Here is a 20,237-nt window from a genome sequence, read left to right as displayed (position 1 = left end):
TTTTACCACAGATACTGGATATACACTGCTCAAAAAAATAAAGGGAACACTTAAACAACACATCCTAGATCTGAATGAAAGAAATAATCTTATTAAATACTTTTTTCTTTACATAGTTGAATGTGCTGACAACAAAATCACACACAAATAATCAATGGAAATCCAATTTATCAACCCATGGAGGTCTGGATTTGGAGTCACACTCAAAATTAAAGTGGAAAACCACACTACAGGCTGATCCAACTTTGATGTAATGTCCTTAAAACAAGTCAAAACGAGGCTCAGTAGTGTGTGTGGCCTCCACGTGCCTGTATGACCTCCCTGCAATGCCTGGGCATGCTCCTGATGAGGTGGCGGATGGTCTCCTGAGGGATCTCCTCCCAGACCTGGACTAAAGCATCCGCCAACTCCTGGACAGTCTGTGGTGCAACGTGGCGTTGGTGGATGGAGCGAGACATGATGTCCCAGATGTGCTCAATTGGATTCAGGTCTGGGGAACGGGCGGGCCAGTCCATAGCATCAATGCCTTCCTCTTGCAGGAACTGCTGACACACTCCAGCCACATGAGGTCTAGCATTCCCTTGCATTAGGAGGAACCCAGGGCCAACCGCACCAGCATATGGTCTCACAAGGGATCTGAGGAAGTCATCTCGGTACCTAATGGCAGTCAGGCTACCTCTGGCGAGCACATGGAGGGCTGTGCAGCCCCCCAAAGAAATGCCACCCCACACCATGACTGACCCACCGCCAAACCGGTCATGCTGGAGGATGTTGCAGGCAGCAGAACATTCTCCACAGCGTCTCCAGACTCTGTCACGTCTGTCATGTGCTCAGTGTGAACCTGCTTTCATCTGTGAAGAGCACAGGGCGCCAGTGGCGAATTTGCCAATCTTGGTGTTCTCTGGCAAATGCCAAACGTCCTGCACTGTAAGCACAACCCCCACCTGTGGACGTCGGGCCCTCATACCACCCTCATGGAGTCTGTTTCTGACCGTTTGAGCAGACACATGCACATTTGTGGCCTGCTGGAGGTCATTTTGTAGGGTTCTGGCAGTGCTCCTCCTGCTCCTCCTTGCACAAAGGCGGAGGTAGCGGTCCTGCTGCTGGGTTGTTGCCCTCCTACGGCCTCCTCCACGTCTCCTGATGTACTGGCCTGTCTCTTGGTAGCGCCTCCATGCTCTGGACACTACGCTGACAGACACAGCAAACCTTCTTGCCACAGCTCGCATTGATGTGCCATCCTGGATGAGCTGCACTACCTGAGCCACTTGTGTGGGTTGTAGACTCCGTCTCATGCTACCACTAGAGTGAAAGCACCGCCAGCATTCAAAAGTGACCAAAACATCAGCCAGGAAGCATAGGAACTGAGAAGTGGTCTGTGGTCTCCACCTGCAGAACCACTCCTTTATTGGGGGTGTCTTGCTAATTGCCTATAATTTCCACCTGTTGTCTATTCCATTTGCACAACAGCATGTGAAATTTATTGTCAATCAGTGTTGCTTCCTAAGTGGACAGTTTGATTTCACAGAAGTGAGATTGACTTGGAGTTACATTGTGTTGTTTAAGTGTTCCCTTTATTTTTTTGAGCAGTATATTAGTAGACATACAGTATATTTGTACTTCTACGATATGAGATCATACATGGTAAACTGAAGTCTATTTATGGCATGAATCTTCTTGAAGTAGTTATTGACTGTCAGTCACCAATCACCATGTTTTTATTCCTCTTTCTATGACCGTAAAGTAGCCTGCTACACACAGCAGATGAGGAAACAGGACATTATGAGCTAGTGCAACTAAGAAAAGACCATTGCAGCAACAGTGAAGACCAATAAGCATCCTGGAGGAAGTGAGGAACTGAGAACACTCAGAAACTGTAGACATTGGCCTTTTCTCAATTAGATTAGCTGTGTCCTCTCTGGCCTCCTTTTAAAAAATATCAAAAGTAATCGAGGAGAGGTGGCGAGGAGAGGGAAATAAGATGAAAATGCGCTGGTATGAAATGAGACTCCCCTTCTTCAATCGGACGTCATCAGGCAAATTACGTTTACAGGGTGGAATCCCCATTTTCTTTTATAAAGTGATAAAAACAAATGTAGCTAGTTGTGACAGACATTTTATAGATAAACATTGAGTAGAGTATTGTTTTTAAATGTGTCCATGCTTTTCTCCTTCGAGACAACAACAGCTGATTCAAAGGGGGTGTGGCAGATTTCAAAACTCTTCCACGAAGGACTCACAAGTGTAGGACTCGTAGGATACAGTACACTTGTGCTTCCTCGCCAAAAGGAGGCTATCGAGGAGGGGAGGACTGTCTTCCATTTGCCTGCTAACGAATTGACACACTCCTCGACCACACAACTGCATATCGGTTTCCGGGTCATGGAGAGAGGACGGAGGACAGACTTTTGCTCAAACAAGAAAACCTCATAGACACACAGAGTGGCATGATGGGGTCTGCAACAGGACAGACTGTGAATAGATTAGGGACCCTGCTCAGCTCTACTTCCCTCAGTAAACTATTGATAACAGGGTGCTACTGTATACGCCAGGAAGCAATACTGTGGCATGAATGTTCCATCACATGATAGTGCCCTTAGAAATATTACATACATAAATCAACAAAACTGTCCTCTTTTTTATATGAAGGCAACAGGACATAGCCAGTTAAAAAAAACTATTCATGCACCATGTCTTCTGAACTGCTCAGAAACCAGCAAGGTGTGAGTCAAACATGCTAAGCAGGACTGTGGTAAACTAGGTAAAAGATTATGGTTGGAGTATGAGATGGAATGAATGAATGAATGAATGAATGAATGAATGAATGAATGAATGAATGAATGAATGAATGAATGAATGAATGAAAGAGTAGGAGACTGGAGTCTGATACAGACCTGATATGACGATGCAGGTGTCTTTGGCCCGTCTCTTCATGGCCTTGTACGCAGCGTCGGCCACAGCGTACAGGTGGGGTGGGTTCTCGTACAGCTCCCGGCCGCGGTACGCGTCGATGGCCTCTTTACCGTAGATGTCCATCTGTTTGTAGGGATTGACTGATACCACCACCTCACCTATGAAGGTGTAGATACGGGCTTTCTCAAACCTTCCAGGCACACAGACAAACACAGAGACAGAGTTGAATTTATTTTAGCTTTTTGAAGTATGGTTTAATATTTGTATGTAATGTCTTCATGTAGCATTTGAGTATACTTGAAATGACTTGAAAATTGTCCAAGTATCAATGTCCACAACAGAAACATAATTCTGATATGAAACAGCCAACTCGTGATAATAACGCTGTAACAAGGGGGACCAGAATAATTTGTGTCACAGCAATGCTTATATAGGCTATATATAGCCTACAAATACCCACACCACATTCAAAAGTCAGTATCTAAGTCTCCACCCCATCAACACCAAAGAGAGAGATGTTTACATAGACATTAGATAACCTATTTTACAGAGAAACACCCTGAAATAAAAAAGGCAACATATTTTTGCACCTAAAGTCAAACCTCTTACCCTCAAGAGAACACACCCCAAAGGACAGGAAGTGACACAGGTGGGAAGTGAGAACAGGAAGTATGTACAAATTATGGCTCAAGAGGGGTTTCCACTAGATAACTCAGCCATAAAGTCAGTTTCAACAGCAGTGCAGTTAAGGTTAGAGTTAGGTTTAATGGGTGGAGTATAGCCATAATTATGACTTTGTGGCTGTGATAACTAGTGACAACCCACAAGAGGTGTCACTTCCTTCACCTTGTTTAACCTTCCTGGGTATTGGTTTGACTTGTTGTGGCAACTATTCTGCTGAAATTACACATAATTGTCTCTTTCTATGTGTAAAAATACAATATGCATGAAATCATTAATCAAATCTATTTGCTTCTAAACCAAAAATACTGTAAATGTCACAACCTGTGATACAAACACAGGCACAAACAGTAATTTACAGTGTATATTAGATGTATACTAAGACCAGGATGTGACAATGACTGATCCTAATAGTATCTTGATGGGCAATATTACAGGAAAGCTTTATTTTATAAATTCCTATCTAACATCAAGTGGCCCTGAATGTTTCTCCAGACATTGCCATGGGGCAAGTCTGGTCAGGCAGTGCATGATCAAATGAATGGGAGATTCAGGGAATAAGAATTGTTGCATGCATTGCCTAGCTTACCTTCTAGGGCAAAGGCCTGACTAAAACACATGGGCTACATGTGAAACGGGATCCTATTTCCTATTTATTCCCTAAAGTGCACTAATTTTGACCCACTATATAGGAAAGGGAATAGGATGCCATCTCAAACGCACCTGTGGACTATGATGAGAAAAGTGATATGAAACTAGTGTCCATTTGCTAAGAATTTGTGAGCTGTATAAGATCTACAAAATAAATAATTGACATGTTATTCTACTGTAAATTCTTGAGTGATATGCTACTCTAACTCCTAGGCTTCCACTGGATTCTAAAGATGTGGTGCTATGTGGTTTCTCAATACTGTCTCAAGAGAAGGGCATGTCACGACGTTACCAAACTTGAGAGATAAAAGTGTGAGGGCGAGAGAGAGAGAGAGAGAGCTGTGCTGTCTGACAAGTGTTGGAATGGAGAGATGCTGAGAGGGGTGAATTTAGCAGCAGATGCAGTCAGTCACACCACACCCAAAATAGAGGAAAAAAAGGTCACCTGATTCACTCAAACTCAACAGAATACGTCACTGAGAAAACCAATCAGAAAGGGTGGGCTTTTACAGGAAAGTAGTTCCCGTAAGTGTGAAGTCAAACAAAACGAGTTTCAGGTCTTGACCAATGGGTTGATGACGTATTCTTGACTTACAATGCATCTATTTATGTGACCGTTTCTATGGTGATAGCAACTAACTGGACATTACAAGTTCATATCGCAACCACTGAAGGTGGGCGGGAAAGTCAAACCAGAAATGACTCATCCTTCTCCTTTTCCTGTCTCTCTCTCTCTCTCTCTCACGTTCTATACAAGTCAACTTCTTCACCGTGGTTCTCGTACAAACAAAGAGTTTATAACACTCCTATTAGAGGCCCTGAAAAGTTGCCATTGTTGTGAGGCTGATGAGTACACACTCTCTGACAACAGAGCTCTCAAATATCAAGCTGTGACATCACAACCCTACAAGCACACAAACAGACAGTTTGAGATAACAGATACATATACAAGATTTGAGGGCCCACAAAGTCATCAGTAGGTGTCCCCATGACAGCTTCATCTCCATCCCTGTGTTACAGACAGCTGCTTTCTCCTCCCCTCTACCTCATCTCTACCAGAGGAGACTCTACAATCAGGACATACCTTAACTTCAGATTCTCCATAAACTGCTCCATGTTCACCTCATCCAGAAGGACAAAATCCGACTTCCCAAACTCCAGGCCCTCCAGCTCCGCCATCCTGACGGACAGACAGATAAACAGAGAGGAAGGAACGAACGAGGACTGAAGAGAGAAGAGAGAGAAGTGAAGGCAGGCAGACTAGTGCTACTGGGGCCCGGTGGCGTGCTGTGGGTGTGGCGTAAGTCTGTTCTTTTGTGGTGTGGTGGATTCTGGGATGGTGTGCTGCTTAGTCAAGTCACTGAGGGCTGTGGTCGGCATGCTGCAGCACGTCATCCTCTCAGTGGTGTGTGTTTATGTGAGTTTGTGTGTGTGTGTGTGTGTGTGTGTGTGTGTGTGTGTGAGAGAGAGCGAGAGAGCGAGAGAGCTGGAGGCACACACTGGTTGAACCAACATGGAATAGATGTTTAATTGATGTCTGTGCCCAGTGGGAGAGTGAGTATGTGTGTTGTGTTTGTTGCGGGTATATATAATGTACATAACGGGACAGAGAAGAGCTATCATTAAATACATACAGCACTTCTGCATCCTCCTCTTCCTGCCACAGGCCTCCAGACCTCCTTGTTTCCGTGGGAGACAGACCACAGTGAGTGAACCATTGCAGAAGCTCTCTCAGGCTCTCCCTCTCACTGTCTCTTTCTCTCTTTCTGCCATCCTTTGCGTGCTCTCACACTCTCTCTTTCCTTCTCTCTGTCTTTCAGCCTCTCCCTTTGCATGCCTCTTTTTTTCTGTTAAGACTTCACATATTTGACAGAAAATAAAAACAGAACAGAGACACATAGGCTCTCTCCACCGCCAACCATGTACAATTAATCCTATAAATCTGCTGTAAATTTGGGAACAACGTTCCCTTATCTCCTGGGAAGGATCAGGGCATTTCCTGCTTCTGACTCCACAGCAGCATTCATCATCCCCCTGGGGTTTGTCATGAGCTAGACATCAGGCTCATCCTTATCAGACATTAAACCACATCATAATTGAAGGCAAAATATTTCTGTAAAAATTGCGGGATTGACCGATTCCTGTGTAGACAACCATCCATTTAAGACCAAGATTTCCACTCTGTTTCAACAGTATGGTATTTTCCAATGCAGGACAGGTAATCTGGCTCCAGACATGAGTCAGAACGTATGAAGAGCAGTCTTCTACCAACCTCTGGAAAAGGATGGTGATACATTGTGTAGGGGGGGCATCAGTGTATGAGAGGACAAAGAGGGATTCAGTCTTTGTCAATATTGCCAAATAATAAAATGTAGTTAACAAACTAAATCTATTTTCTTACATTTCAGTCAGTGTACTTCTGTCAGCCTCTGAGTCGCAGCCTTAGTCATTGGTGGTCATCTAACATCGTACATTTCAACTCATTGACAATGACAGTTATTTGTTTTTCTACAACGTGTGAACCAACGTTGTTTGGGAAACAGTGTATGATGAGGCAATGGACCTCAACATAAAACCTCAAAGCACTCATTAGCTAGGAGTGGTTTTTGCTTCTCTAAAGCTGCGTTTACACAGGTAGCCTCATTCTATTTTCCACTAACAGTATTTTTTAACAATCAGATTAGCTCTTTTGCCAATAATTGAGGGAAAAAAACTGAATTGTCTGAGTGTACAAAACATTATGACTTAGACTGACCAGGTGAATCCAGGTGAACCCTACAGTATGATCCCTTATTGACGTCACTTGTTAAAACCACTTCAATCAGTGTAGATGAAGGGGGGGGACAGGTTGAGACAATTGAGACATGGATTGTGTATGTTTGTCAAGAACTGCAACACTGCAGGAGTCAACATGGGCCAGCATCCCTGTGGAACGCTTTCGACACCTTGCAGTCCATGCCCTGACGAATTGAAGCTGTTCTGAGGTGTTCTTAATGTTTTTTCATAATATTAAGAACATGCCCCATTACCTCATAAGTATCATTCCATAGACTGCACTACCACTCACCCCCTCCTAACCTGCTTATCTCTGATCAGCACTTCCTCTGTCAGTGTGTCTTGTGTTCTGTCATGTCGACTGCGTGGGGCCGCCTCACATCCTGTGTAGAGAGGGGGGAGGGCTGCGTCAGTGAGCACTTCCTCTCTCATCTGCTTCTGGCTCCATCATCACACAACATGACACTCTGAGTCCAGAAGTTACATACTCAGAATCAGTCTGACAAGAGGCACACAACCAGATACTAAGGCAAAAGCATAGAGGCAGACTGACATAGGAACAGAACTAAGTGGAATGTGGAGTCAATGACAATTCTAAAGAGAGAATATGTTGATTTGAATCTATGTGAAGTATTTAAATTAACACATTCCATGACAGTTTCCACAAGTGATTGAATTAGATCATCCCAGAATAGGCAAATTGTTCCAAATAATCAACACAGATAGATTATGATGAATCATTAGGCTACATTCAAAGTCTACTCCAGAAACGAATTACGTTTCATTTGCATATTTTCTACAAAACCTTTCGATAGTGATTTAGTCTCAAAAACAATGAAAATAATAACAAATATCACAGCAACAAAAAAGATTTACAAATATAATACATTTGTCATACTCTGAACCCTCAATAAATATAAATAAAATCAACCACATTTATTAACAATAATAGTTTAAAATCAGACCATAAGAAAGAACATATTAGAATCTGTCATAATCAATTTGCCTAAGCCAAACTGTATTGAACATTTTGCCCCACATCATGACATATAAGGTATTCAAGAAATAAACAGCTAAAGCCAATTGTATTATAGGTGTCAGAATCTAAACTAGTGACTTGTTATGGCTTTTCTTTTTTCCTGGTAGCATATTCTTCCAATCTGCTTTGTTTGTAGGAATTTTGGGAAGTAATGACTTCTTTTTCATCACTGGCATCTGAGCTCCAGCAGAGGGCCCTACCACATCATCCACCCGTTCTTGCCTAGAGATGTCCCTCTGTGTTACTCTCTGCTCCTTTACTTTCTCCTGTGAATCAGAGTGACTTCTTCCCCTGTGACTGGGGGTGGATGTATAGGGTACTGGGCTTCCAGCCCTCTGTACAGTCCGTCCATGCCCAGAGTCACCCTGGTACTTTGAGGGGGGGTAATCTGGTACAGCAGCAGACACAGGGACATGATGCCATGGGATGGGTGCATCCTTCCTTTTGGGCAGACTCGATAGAGAACTGCTTCTCCTGTCCCTTGAGCCCCTGTCCAGTGCCCTCCCTGTTCGCCCGGCTGGTGGAAGTTCTAGGGGTTTTCCCAAGAGAATCTGCATCATGTCATAACTGTCCCTGGAAGGCCCTACAAGGCGGAGAATATCTCCAACCTGATTGACGAGGACAGTAGGATAAACACTATTATACTTCTGAATCAGTTTACTAATTCTAACCTGCTCGTTGTGATCGAATGTTTCCAGTGGGATTTCTTGGGTGCGTAGTGTTGAGTTGAGTGTAGTGAGATAGTCTTGCAGCTTTTCCATAGCACTCTTTGGGTTCTTCCCCTCAAGGCTAACAGAACTGATATCGGAACATTCATTAGGCTGCACATTCATTTGAATGTTGTTGCTTCCAAGAATTGTATCAATGTCCTTTTTCCTGAAGCGCTGGGCATATCGGAGCACATCTGCATCCATTAGGAAGGAGACCACACTGCGAGACCTGCTGGGAGATGGGTTCCTCCTGTGGGTCACGTTGGCCCCATACCCTGGTGCCAGAAGACTGGGAGATGGGTTGCCACTCCGGGGGCTGGAGAGGCTACAAGGTGACCCTGAGTCCCGTGAATAGTTGGTAGGGGAAGAAGACTGTAGGACATGTGCAAACTGCTCTCCATTGACTGAAATAGGACTCCTGCTCCCAGCATACATAGGACTCATGTTCCCAGCATGCATTGCGGTGCCATTGATGTGGTGCGTCCTGCTGTAGGCTTTGTAGGTCCCAGAGGCATGGCCACTGAGGCTGGGTGTGGAAGGGTTGTATTGGGGCTGGTTGTCTTGGTGTAGGAGCTGCTGCAGTTGGGCCTTCACTGCTCTGAGCTTCAGAAAGGAGCCCTGGACAAGCAGCTGACCATGTTGAAGCTCGTTCACCTTAAAGCCATGGATGTCTAGGAGTCGCCGCACCTCTCTGTCATTGGGGAACATACGCACATCCAGAGTTGCCTTGACTGGCATGTCCACCTGTGATACACACAAATAAAACAAAACAAGATAAACATTAGGATTGAATTACACTTGAACAATATGACAATATGATATGTAATACAAGGGACGGAGGCTTTTCCCTACCTCAGGCCTGTCAACTACTCTGACTTTGAGACAAAATTGTTGTTGGTCCACCTCCAACATATGGGTCAACCGCGAGACATGGGCAGCCACTGCAAAAGATAGAGGGTAGGTTAAAGAAATTATCAAGTATTTGGGGTGGTTTTATGTATCAATAAATTCAGGGGGAAAGAGTAGCCTACTTTAACACATACTAATATTGTGACATATATTCATTGCATCCATTTTTGTCTCTGATCCCCTTCATGTCTAGTTCAGCCACTGAATATATGTAAGTAACCCCGCCATCAGTTACAGTAGACTGCCTACCTTCTGGTTCCTCAAATATGACAAAGGCCTGTCCCGGGCTATCAGATGGAAACAGCACTCTCTGCACCTCTCCTCCCCCGTGCCGTGGTCGCAGGAAGTGTATAGTGAGCTTGTCAACCATTCTGTCAGAGGCAAGGATATTGGGGACGCCAAGAACCTCCACGACTATACCCTCCATTGTGAAGTTCTGTCAACACTTGAGAACGAGATGAGCAACGTGACCGAAGTTGAAACCACATCATGCAAGTAATGGAGACTATAAAGGCCATGTAAGGTGAAAAACTGAAAGTTACTGAAATTAAGCATTTTAACAGTACGAAATATTCCATTGTACGCAATATAATCTTACATTACATTAACTGTTTATGGATATGTCAGTTAACGAAGAAGTTCTCCCAATCAATGTTATTTGTTTGGCAATGTTGTTTTAATCCCTGTCAAAGTTTCCCACTCGTTTTCCACCAGTTTTTCCACTAAGAAAATACATAGCAAAGATGCTGACGCATGTTATGCATTTTACAGAACGTCTTGTGTTTTCCTTTTCCTAAAAATGGTGTAATTCGAACCTAAACTTACCTATCTATCTAGTGTAGTCGTTCGTTCAAAATAAAGGTCGTCACTATGCATTTCGAGAAAACCGAAAGTGAAAGGTGCGCATATTTCTCACGATGGCCAGTATGGGGCGCTGCTTGACTAAATAAGCTATGCCTTCTACTCACAGGGGTTCTGTAGTGTACTGAACCCCTTGTAATAATACATTGTCAAACGAATTCTCTCATTGTTGGAATCATGTCAATGCAGTTTAATACACTCAAGGCTGTCTTAAATATAACCCGAGACCAATAACTGTCATAATATCTGTTTAAAATGGTATAATGATACAGTATATCCAGCTAGGCCTATATCAACCATCTGAGGGCAAGGTGTACATTGGTCTACTCAAGGTTCATCTTCTTACATACATTCAACACATTGAGCGGGACAATAAATGGTTTATAAGAACTGTATTTGTATTCACATTTAGTTTTTTTCTTGATTATTTGAGTACAAGAATGTAGGGGTTGGTGTCTTGGACCCAAATGTCAATCATGGGGTTATCCAAGAAGCTGAACTTCCCATATCAGCCAACAAGGAAGTTCAATTGAATGGAACAAGATTGGATGAGAGTATCCAAGATCCATGTTTGTTTGGCTGGATTCCATCTTGCTTGAAAAGATCCTGTCGATTCCAAAACCAAATCAAAATTGTCAAAGGCTGGTGACCCCTGATTAAATGAGGCATACTAGTTCAGATGCACCATTTGAATGAAATTGTATTTACAAAGCCCTTTTTACATCAAATGTTGTCATGTGGTTTTAGGGTATAAGTGCTTTGCTCACAAGCACAACAGTTAACCTGAAACAAGCAGCCAGTTAACAATTTAGCACCCAACTCGAGATTCAAACCAGCAAACCTCTGGTTGTAGGTCCATTTCTCTAACCTCTAGGCTACCTCTCAAACACCTGGGAAGGATATCTGTACAATAATAAAACAACAAGCCCAAATTATACCAAGTCAAAGACAGTCCTGTTATAGGGGTTTTAAACAAATAGTGATTTGATCCAATCCTATTATAGTCTTCAATGATACATGATAATTAAGTATAAGCATGTCTGAGGTTTAGCTAACTTAGCCGTGGAGACACTGCAGGGCCTCAAACCATCCCAGTTCAGAGCCACGACAAACCAAGCCTTGCTGAACAGCCTGTGTGTTATTGATATAATATTGTTTTACCAGATAATGAAAAGCAAGAGAAGCCTACGGTAATATAATTATTTAAACATTCTGAGTCTTTAAAAAAAATAACCTTTTCAGTTTAGGTATCAAGTCAACAATGTAGCCCCATAATTAGATGTTTTTTCATCACTGATTACTATTTGGTTTCATTTGACCATTAACAAGTTTGAGGTCCTAGGATTGACTTAACTCATTCTTAGGTCAAAAGCGAGAAAGTGTATATATTTAGAAAGATAGAATCCTATTATACAGTCTTTAATGATACAATATCACTAGAAAATCTACAGTTGAAGTCGGAAGTTTACATACACTTAGGATGGAGTCATTAAAACTCGTTTTTCAACAACTCCACAAATGTCTTGTTAACGAACTATAGTTTTGGCAAGTAGGTTAGGACATCTACTTTGTGCATGACACAAGTCATTTTTCCAACAATTGTTTAAAGACAGATTATTTCACTTATAATTCACTGTATTACAATTCCAGTGGGTCAGAAGTTTACATACACTAAGTTGACTGTGCCTTTAAACAGCTTGGAAAATTCCAGAAAATGATGTCATGGCTTTAGACGCTTCTGATAGGCTAATTGACATAATTTGAGTCAATTGGAGGTGTACCTGTGGACGTATTTCAAGGCCTACCTTCAAACTCAGTGCCTCTTTGCTTGACATCATGGGAAAATCAAAAGAAATCAGCCAAGACCTCAGAAAAAAAATTGTAGACCTCCACATGTCTGCCTCATCCTTGGGAGCAATTTACAAATGCCTGAAGGTACCACGTTCGTCTGTACAAATAATAGCATACGGGTATAAACGCCATGGGACCACGCAGCCGTCATACCGCTCAGGAAGGAGACGCGTTCTCTCTCCTAGAGATGAACGTAATTTGGTGCGAAAAGTGCAAATCAATCCCAGAACAACAGCAAAGGACTTTGTAAAATGCTGGAGGAAACAGGTACAAAAGTATCTATATCCTCAGTAAAACGAGTCCTATCTCGAAATAACATGAAAGGCCGCTCAGCAAGGAAGAAGCCACTGCTCCAAAATAGATGGCATCATGAGGAAGGGAAATTATGTGGATATATTGAAGCAACATTTCAAGACATCAGTCAGGAAGTTAAAGCTTGGTCGCAAATGGGTCTTCCAAATGGACAATGACCCCAAGCATACTTCAAAAGTTGTGGCAAAATGGCTTAAGGACAACAAAGTCAAGGTATTGGAGTGGCCATCACAAAGCCCTGACCTCAATCATAGAACATTTGTAGGCAAAACTGAAAAAGCGTGTGCGAGCAAGGAGGCCTACAAACCTGACTCAGTTACACCAGCTCTGTCAGGAGGAATGGGCCAAAATTCACCCAACTTATTGTGGGAAGCTTGTGGAAGGCTACCCAAAGCGTTTGACCCAAGTCAAACAATTTAAAGGCAATGCTAGCAAATACTAATTGAGTGTATGTAAACTTCTGACCCACTGGGAATGTGATGAAAGAAATGAAAGCTGAAATAAATCATTCTCTCTACTATTATTCTGACATTTCACATTTCACATTCTTAAAATAAAGTGATGATCCTAACTGACCTAAGACAGGGATTTTTTATGAGGATTAAATGTCAGGAATTGTGAAAAACAGGAATTGTTGTCTGTCAGGAATTGAAATGTCAGCAATTGTTTAAATGTATTTGGCTAAGGTGTATGTTAACTTCCGACTTCAACTGTAAATGTTATTACTTTGATTGGCCTCAAACCAACCAACTACAGTGCATTGGGAAAGTATTCAGACCCCTTGATTTTTTCAAAATGTTACGTTACAGCCTTATTCTAAAATGTATTAAATTGTAATTTTTTTCTCATCAATCTACACACAATACCCCATAATGACAAAGCAAAAACAGGTTTTAGACATTTTTGCAAAAAAGTAAATAAAAAAACTACTGAAATATCACATTTCCATAAGTATTCAGACCCTTTATACAGTACTTTGTTGAAGCACCTTTGGCAGTGATTACAGCCTCGAGTCTTCTTGGGTATGACGCTTCAAGCTTGGCACACCTATATTTGTGGAGTTTCTCCCATTCTTCTCTGCAGATCCTCTTAAGCTCTGTCAGGTTGGATGGGGAGCGTTGCTGCACAGGTATTTTCAGGTCTCTCCAGAGATGTTCGATCGCTACAGTCTGAGGACCTGAGCACTCTGGAGCAGGTTTTCATCAAGGATCTTTTTGTAGTTTGCTCTGTTCATCATTCCCTCGATCCTGACTAGTCTCCCAGTCCCTGCTGCTGAAAAACATCCTCACATCATGATGCTGCCACCACAGTGCTTCACAGTAGGGATGGTGCCAGGTTTCCTCCAGACGTGACTCTTGGCATTCAGGCCAAAGATTTCACTCTTGGTTTCATCAGACCAGAGAATCTTCTCATGGTCTGAGAGTCCTTAAGGTGCCTTTTGGCAAACTCCAAAGGAGTCGTCATTTGCCTTTTATTGAGGAGTGGCTTCCGTCTGGCCACTCTACCATAAAGGCCTGATTGGTGGAGTGCTGCAGAGATGGTTGTCCTTCTGGAAGGTTCTCCCATCTCCATAGAGGAACTCTGGAGCTCTGTCAGAGTGACCATCGGGTTCTTGGTCCCCTCCCTGACCAAGACCCTTCTCCCCCGATTGCTCAGTTTGGCCGGGCGGCCAGCTCTAGGAAGAGTCTTGCTGGTTCCAAACTTCTTCCATTTAAGAATGATGGAGGCAACTGTGTTCTTGGGGACCTTCAATGCTGCAGAAATGTTTGGGTACCTTTCCCCAGATCTGTGTCTCGACACAATCCGATCTCGGAAAGCTATGGACAATTCCTTTGAACTCATGGTTTGGTTTTTGCTCTGACATGCACAGTCAACTGTGGGACCTTATATAGACAGATATGTGCTTTTACAAATCATGTCCAATCAATTAAATTTACCACAGGTGGACTCCAGTCAAGTTATAGAAATACCTTATGTAAATAAGGTATTTCTGTTTTTAATGTTTTTGTCTTTATGGGATATTGTGTGTAGATTGATGAGGACATTTAAAAAAAAAAAAAGTATTTTAGAGTAAGGCTGTAACGTAACAAAATGTGGAAAAAGGGAAGAGGTGTGAATATTTTACGAATGCACTGTATAATATAGGGTGGTTTAAATATAGTTGACCTTCTACAATAACCTTATAATTAATATAATTAAGGTTTAGGCTACCTATAACCACGGTGGAGACACAACAGAGCCTCAAACCATCCCAGTTCTCTCTAGCAGACACTACTGGAAAGGACAGAGCCACGACAGGCCAAGCCTCGCTGAATGGTCTGCATATTGAAACATTAACTCATGTAAGTTAACACTGCCGTATACTTTCAATGAACTGAAGATGGGTAACCTCGGGACCTCATCCCCAGCCCATCTCACAGCGCATGCACATACAATTCTGAGGATTTGGCGGGAGGTAGATTTGTTTGATAGATACTCAGAGTTTTCCTAAAATTGTAAAGTACATTGTAACATTTTGCTAGCTTTGAGTGAATGACACTGCTTTAACCTCCACTTATTCCATTTCTTCAACACATTACTCCATAGTTACGGTTTCCTGTCGGCTCACATGTGTGCATGTGCAGCAAACTAAAGATTTGCGGTGAGTCAGCATTCTCACACATCATACCCACATTAATATTACTTTACACCATATAATATATTTTCAAAAATACAAAATAGGACAACAACTCACAACATTAAGGAGCAGTTTATAAAAAAGATTTTTATAAAGATGCCTACAGCTTTGACGACGTACATTTCTCTGTTGTACGAAATCCACGTGGTCTGACTCTTCACTTTTATCAAGGTGTCAATCAATTACATACATTACCAGTCAAAGGTTTGGACACACCTCCTCATTCCAGGGATTTTCTTTATTTTTGCTATTTTCTACATTGTAGAATAATAGTGAAGACATCAAAACTATGAAATAACACATGGAATCATGTAGTAACCAAAAAAGTGTTAAATAAATCATATTATATTTTATATTTGAGATTCTTCAAAGTAGTCACCCTTTGACTTGATGACAGCTTTGCAGACTCTTGGCATTCTCTCAACCAGCTTCATGAGGTAGTCACCTGGAATGCTTTTCAATTAACAGGTGTGCCTTGTTAATGCGTTTGAGCCAATCAGTTGTGTTGTGACAAGGTAGGGTTGGTATACAGAAGATAGCCCTATTTGATAAAAGACCAAGTCCATATTAATGCAAGAACAGCTCAAATAAGCAAAGTCCATCATTACGACAGTCCATCATTACTTTAAGACAGGAAGGTCCAGAGTACAGCTGTTCTTGCATTAATATGGACTTGGTCTTTTACCAAATAGGGAATTAACAAGGCACACCTGTTAATTGAAAAGCATTTCAGGTGACTACCTCATGAAGCTGGTTGAGAGAATGCCAAGAGTCTGCAAAGCTGTCATCAAGGTCAAAGGGTGACTACTTTGAAGAATCTCAAATATAAAATATTTGTATATTTTTTAAACACTTTTTTGTTTACAACATGATTTCATATGTGTTCTTTCATAGTTCTGATGTCTTCACTATTATTCTACAATGTAGAAAATAGTAAAAATAAAGAAAAACCCTTGAATGAGTAGGTGTGTCCAAACTTTTGACTGGTACTGTATATACGTATCAATCAGAGGACGCTGGTGGGAGGACCTATAGGAGGACTGGCTTATTGTAATGGCTGGAATATAATAAATGGAATGGTACCAAACACATCAAACATATGGGAACCACGTGTTTGACTCTGTTCTATTTGATTTCATTCCAGCCATTACAATGAGCCTGTCCTCCTATAGCTCATCCCACCAGCCTCCTCTGGTATCAATCTATCAATAAGTCTAATGTCGTTTGGTATGATAATACTTGTTTTTCATATCCATTTTAAATTGTTGCCAGGCATTAGCCTAGATACTCCCTACTTTTTAATTTGGTCATTTGTATCAGCAAAACACCTATTGTTTTGGAATTGATTAGCTGGGTGTTTATTCTGTATTGATTTCAGAATGTATTCACAACAAACAAACATTTAGAATGCACAAACTCAATAGGCATTTTTTTGTTGATTCATAGTGACACTTTCCCCACTAGGGGACAGCCGAGGACTGCTCAAGGTGTCTGTTTGGTCGCAATCTACAGTGTTACCGTTTCAGCAACACAGTCCATCCAGAACAATCTCACTGGCTGTGTAGCATACAGTAAGTCTACCTATCTCATCTTCCTACGTGTAAAATAAGTCATTCATACGTAGTATGATTAGAATTATATAGAATATCCTGTCTTTCCCATTTTAGTCATTTAATTGAAGCTCTTATCCAGAGTGACTTACAGGAGCAATTAGGGTTAAGTGTCTTGCTCAAGGGCACATTAGCAGATTTTTCACCTTGTCTGCTCAGGGATTCAAACCAGCGACCTTTGCGTTTAGAACCAACGCTCTTAACCGCTAGGTTACCTTCCGCCCATTTACATTTCTACTTCCTCTTGACCTTTTTTCAATTCAAATTCAAACTGAGTTTACCATGCATTCTGACCCCAACCCTTGGTCTGTTACACTACAATATAGATAGTTAGAAACTGATGCAGTAACGGCTTTGATGGTGGGTGGTGACTGTGGTCTCACAGAGCCCCTTACACAAAGGACTAGCATGGTGGATGACTCAGAATACATCATTAGACAACAACAATACAGCCCATAGACAGAGCTCTGTCATTGGCATAGCGTCTATGATCACAGGACAGGCTATGAATTTCAGCTTTGTTTGTCTATTGAAATGCTGACTGTCTCTCCAGTTGACGTGGTCCGCATGCAGATGGGTTGACCACCAAGCTTGAACGCTTGCATCTGTGTTGGCAGGAAAACACTAGTCATTCATTTCCGGCTCGTCTGTGTCATTGCAGAGCTCAGGAACTCTGTGTTTTTAAAACGAGGCCTGGGGAGGGAGTTCAATGTGACACACAGCATTTCTCAAACCCTACTGGAAGAGCAATAGAAACGGCTGATACCTGTGTGTATTAGAGGAGTAATGGTTCTGCTTTATGGTAATGATACTGGCAAGAGCAGTGTGCAGGTCTTTCTTTTCTTTGAAGACATCAATGATGATGCCCACACATCTGCAACAAGGAATCTCAGATGTGCAAGTGCATTTTATGTTCTGCTTAAAGGCCGGAAGTTCTTCCCATTGACTCTTAATCATCCTGATGCGTGAGGAAGAGGTCAGATTCTGGTATTAAGCTTGTATAAGACAGAGGATTGGCCTTGGCCCTAATGACGGCACAGCATCCACTGGGACAACAGATTAAGAGCACTGACTGCGTAACCTAGCTACCTAACTGAGTTCTGGGTACTAGTACAATATTTAACTCCTGTAGTCTCTCTCACGGCACCGTGACACAGCTTAGTCTGTGTCAGCAGAGGAGGTTGGAGGTGGTGGGGTTCTTAGAACCAGTTAGAGCAGTGGTATCCAAACTTTTTATAGTCCCGTACCCCTTCAAACATTCAACCTCCAGCTGCGTTTCAATTTTCACAGAACTTCTTGTTGCAATTTGGATGAGGTTCTCTTGTTCAGATATCAGTAAGTGGACTGGAGGCAGAGTCAGACCCTCACAAGTGAATGAGGGATAATGAATCCAGTTGTTTGTGTCATCCGGTTCGGGAAAGTACCTGGGTATTTGCGCACCCAACTCACTCAGGTGCTTCTCTATATCACATTTGACATTGTCCGTAAGCTTGAGTTCATTTGCACACAAAATAAATCATACAATGATGGAAAGACCTGTGTGTTGTCCTTGTTAATGCAGACAGAGAAGAGCTCCAACTCCTTAATCATAGCCTCAATTTTGTCCCGCACATTAAATATATTTGTGGAGAGTCCCTGTAATCCTAGATTCAGATCATTCAGGCGAGAAAAAACATCACCCAGATAGGCCAGTCGTGTGAGAAACTCGTCATCATGCAAGCGGTCAGACAAGTGAAAATTATTGTCAGTAAAGAAAACTTTAAGCTCGTCTCTCAATTAAAAAAAAAAACATGTCAATACTTTGCTCCTTAATAAACAGCACACTTCGGAATGTTGTAAAAACATTACATGGTCGCTGCCCATATCATTGCATAGTGCAGAAAATACACAAGAGTTTAGGGGCCTTGCTTTAACAAAGTTCACAATTTTCACTGTAGTGTCCAAAACATCTTTCAAGCTGTCAGGCATTCCCTTGGCAGCAAGAGCCTCTTGGCTGGATGCTGCAGTGTGCCCAAGTGGCGTCGGGAGCAACTGCTTGCACGCGCGTTACCAGTCTCTGTCATGGCTTTTGCGCCATCAGTACAGATACCAACATGAGCAGAAGCTACGGCCCGTTAGTGGTATTCCCGCGAGAGAGTAACGGTTAATGTGATTGGATGTTAATTATTTGACTAGGCTACCTGTATTTGACATTGTGTTGTTATTTCGGGGGAACACTAGATGGTTTAATTTTATTTTTGCCAGTGGCTACTCAGGTGAGAAGAAAAACCCTCACCCAAATGTATAGCCCCGTTGGAAAATATAAATGAACTGTTTGAAAATGTGAAGATTTATTTATTGATTTATTTATGTTTTAAATGTGAATCACATGTTTATTTGGCGTACCCCCGACGGCATTGTGCGCACCCCTGGGGGAATACCTGAGTTAGAGGTTCCACGTGGAAAAGGGTCATAATGGACTTGTATTCTAGGAAAGAATGTTTTGAAATACTATGTTATAGTTCTGTTCAACCTTTCTGCCCTTTACCTAGCTGTAGGGTACATAGAGGATATGGTATCTAGCCCAAAATGAAAGGCTTTGTATCTGAAGGTTATGTAAGGGCCAGTGTGAATGATGTCTTTGTGTTGAGTCCGCATGCTACACACTCCCTGTCATGGGGACGGGGATAGGCTGGACAGGAGATACACACCAACTGACTCGCCCCACTGGGCACAAACTGGTTGAATCCACGTTATTTCCATGTCATTGCAACAAAATAATAAAATGTGGAATCAAGGTGGAAAACTGATTAGATTGCAAAAAGCAATCAACGTAAAGAAATTAGTGTTTTTTCCACGGACTTTAAACCTACATCCAATGACATGAACTCATTTTTTTGTTGATTTCACATTGAATTCATGTTAGTTGACAACTCAATCAAAGGTAAATTTAAACTCAATGTTAAACTGACATCTTTGCCCAGTGGGTCAACTCAAGTAGTTTGTTTGTAAGCTACTGAACCAGCTATTTGTATTAATGCTTCTGAGTAAAAACTGCACCTGATTGTGCATGCATACTGTGCATGAGTGTACATTCATGTATGTGTCTCCACATGAATACATGTCCTGTCCGTAGATATGGGTGCGTCCCTTTAAAGTGCACTACTTTTGACCAGGGCCTATAGGGCTTTGGTCAAAAGTAGTGCACTATATATAGAATAGGACACCTATACTTTTGTTCCAGGGGATCGCCAGCCACCAAAATGAAC

At 42.0% G+C, this 20,237-nt stretch overlaps 2 protein-coding genes and 1 long non-coding RNA gene across 7 annotated transcripts in view; 1 reads left to right on the top strand and 2 right to left on the bottom strand.

The window, feature by feature from the left end:
- The window catches only part of LOC106570358 (unconventional myosin-Ig), a 63,094-nt gene extending 57,433 nt beyond the window's left edge, over positions 1 to 5,661 (bottom strand). Inside the window, exons 1-2 of the mRNA XM_014142576.2 lie at positions 5,330 to 5,661; positions 2,895 to 3,103 (exon numbers count right to left, since the gene is read on the bottom strand). Coding sequence (XP_013998051.1) covers positions 2,895 to 3,103; positions 5,330 to 5,424 — 304 coding nt within the window. The 5' untranslated portion in view covers positions 5,425 to 5,661. The remainder of the gene's footprint in view (positions 1 to 2,894; positions 3,104 to 5,329) is intronic.
- A 314-nt stretch (positions 5,662 to 5,975) lies between these two features.
- On the bottom strand, positions 5,976 to 10,117 carry LOC106570357 (uncharacterized). Of its 2 annotated transcripts, XM_045694834.1 has the most exons (4): positions 9,928 to 10,117; positions 9,622 to 9,710; positions 9,424 to 9,513; positions 5,976 to 7,403 (listed from the first exon to the last, which is right to left on the bottom strand). In XM_045694834.1, the coding sequence occupies exons 1-4, from the start codon at positions 10,103 to 10,105 to the stop codon at positions 7,353 to 7,355; spliced, it is 408 nt and encodes a 135-aa protein (XP_045550790.1). In that variant the 5' UTR covers positions 10,106 to 10,117; the 3' UTR covers positions 5,976 to 7,352. The 2 variants fall into 2 exon arrangements, with proteins under 2 accessions (XP_045550790.1, XP_013998050.1); XM_014142575.2 differs by lacking the exon at positions 5,976 to 7,403 and having other exon boundaries at positions 7,789 to 9,513.
- The window catches only part of LOC123726807 (uncharacterized), a 30,255-nt gene continuing 19,984 nt past the window's right edge, over positions 9,967 to 20,237 (top strand). For 2 of the 4 annotated variants that reach the window (XR_006758955.1, XR_006758958.1), the window contains exons 1-4: positions 9,967 to 10,201; positions 14,903 to 15,044; positions 15,289 to 15,343; positions 16,844 to 16,950. This is a non-coding gene — a long non-coding RNA (uncharacterized lncRNA). Of the gene's footprint in view, positions 10,202 to 14,902; positions 15,045 to 15,288; positions 15,344 to 16,825; positions 16,951 to 20,237 lie in introns of all 4 variants that reach the window. The other 2 variants (XR_006758956.1, XR_006758954.1) reach the window with 1 other exon arrangement.

Source organism: Salmo salar, chromosome ssa14, assembly GCF_905237065.1.
Source record: "Salmo salar chromosome ssa14, Ssal_v3.1, whole genome shotgun sequence".
NCBI classification, from domain to species: Eukaryota; Metazoa; Chordata; class Actinopteri; order Salmoniformes; family Salmonidae; genus Salmo; species Salmo salar.
This window is presented reverse-complemented; position numbering and strand designations above follow the sequence as displayed.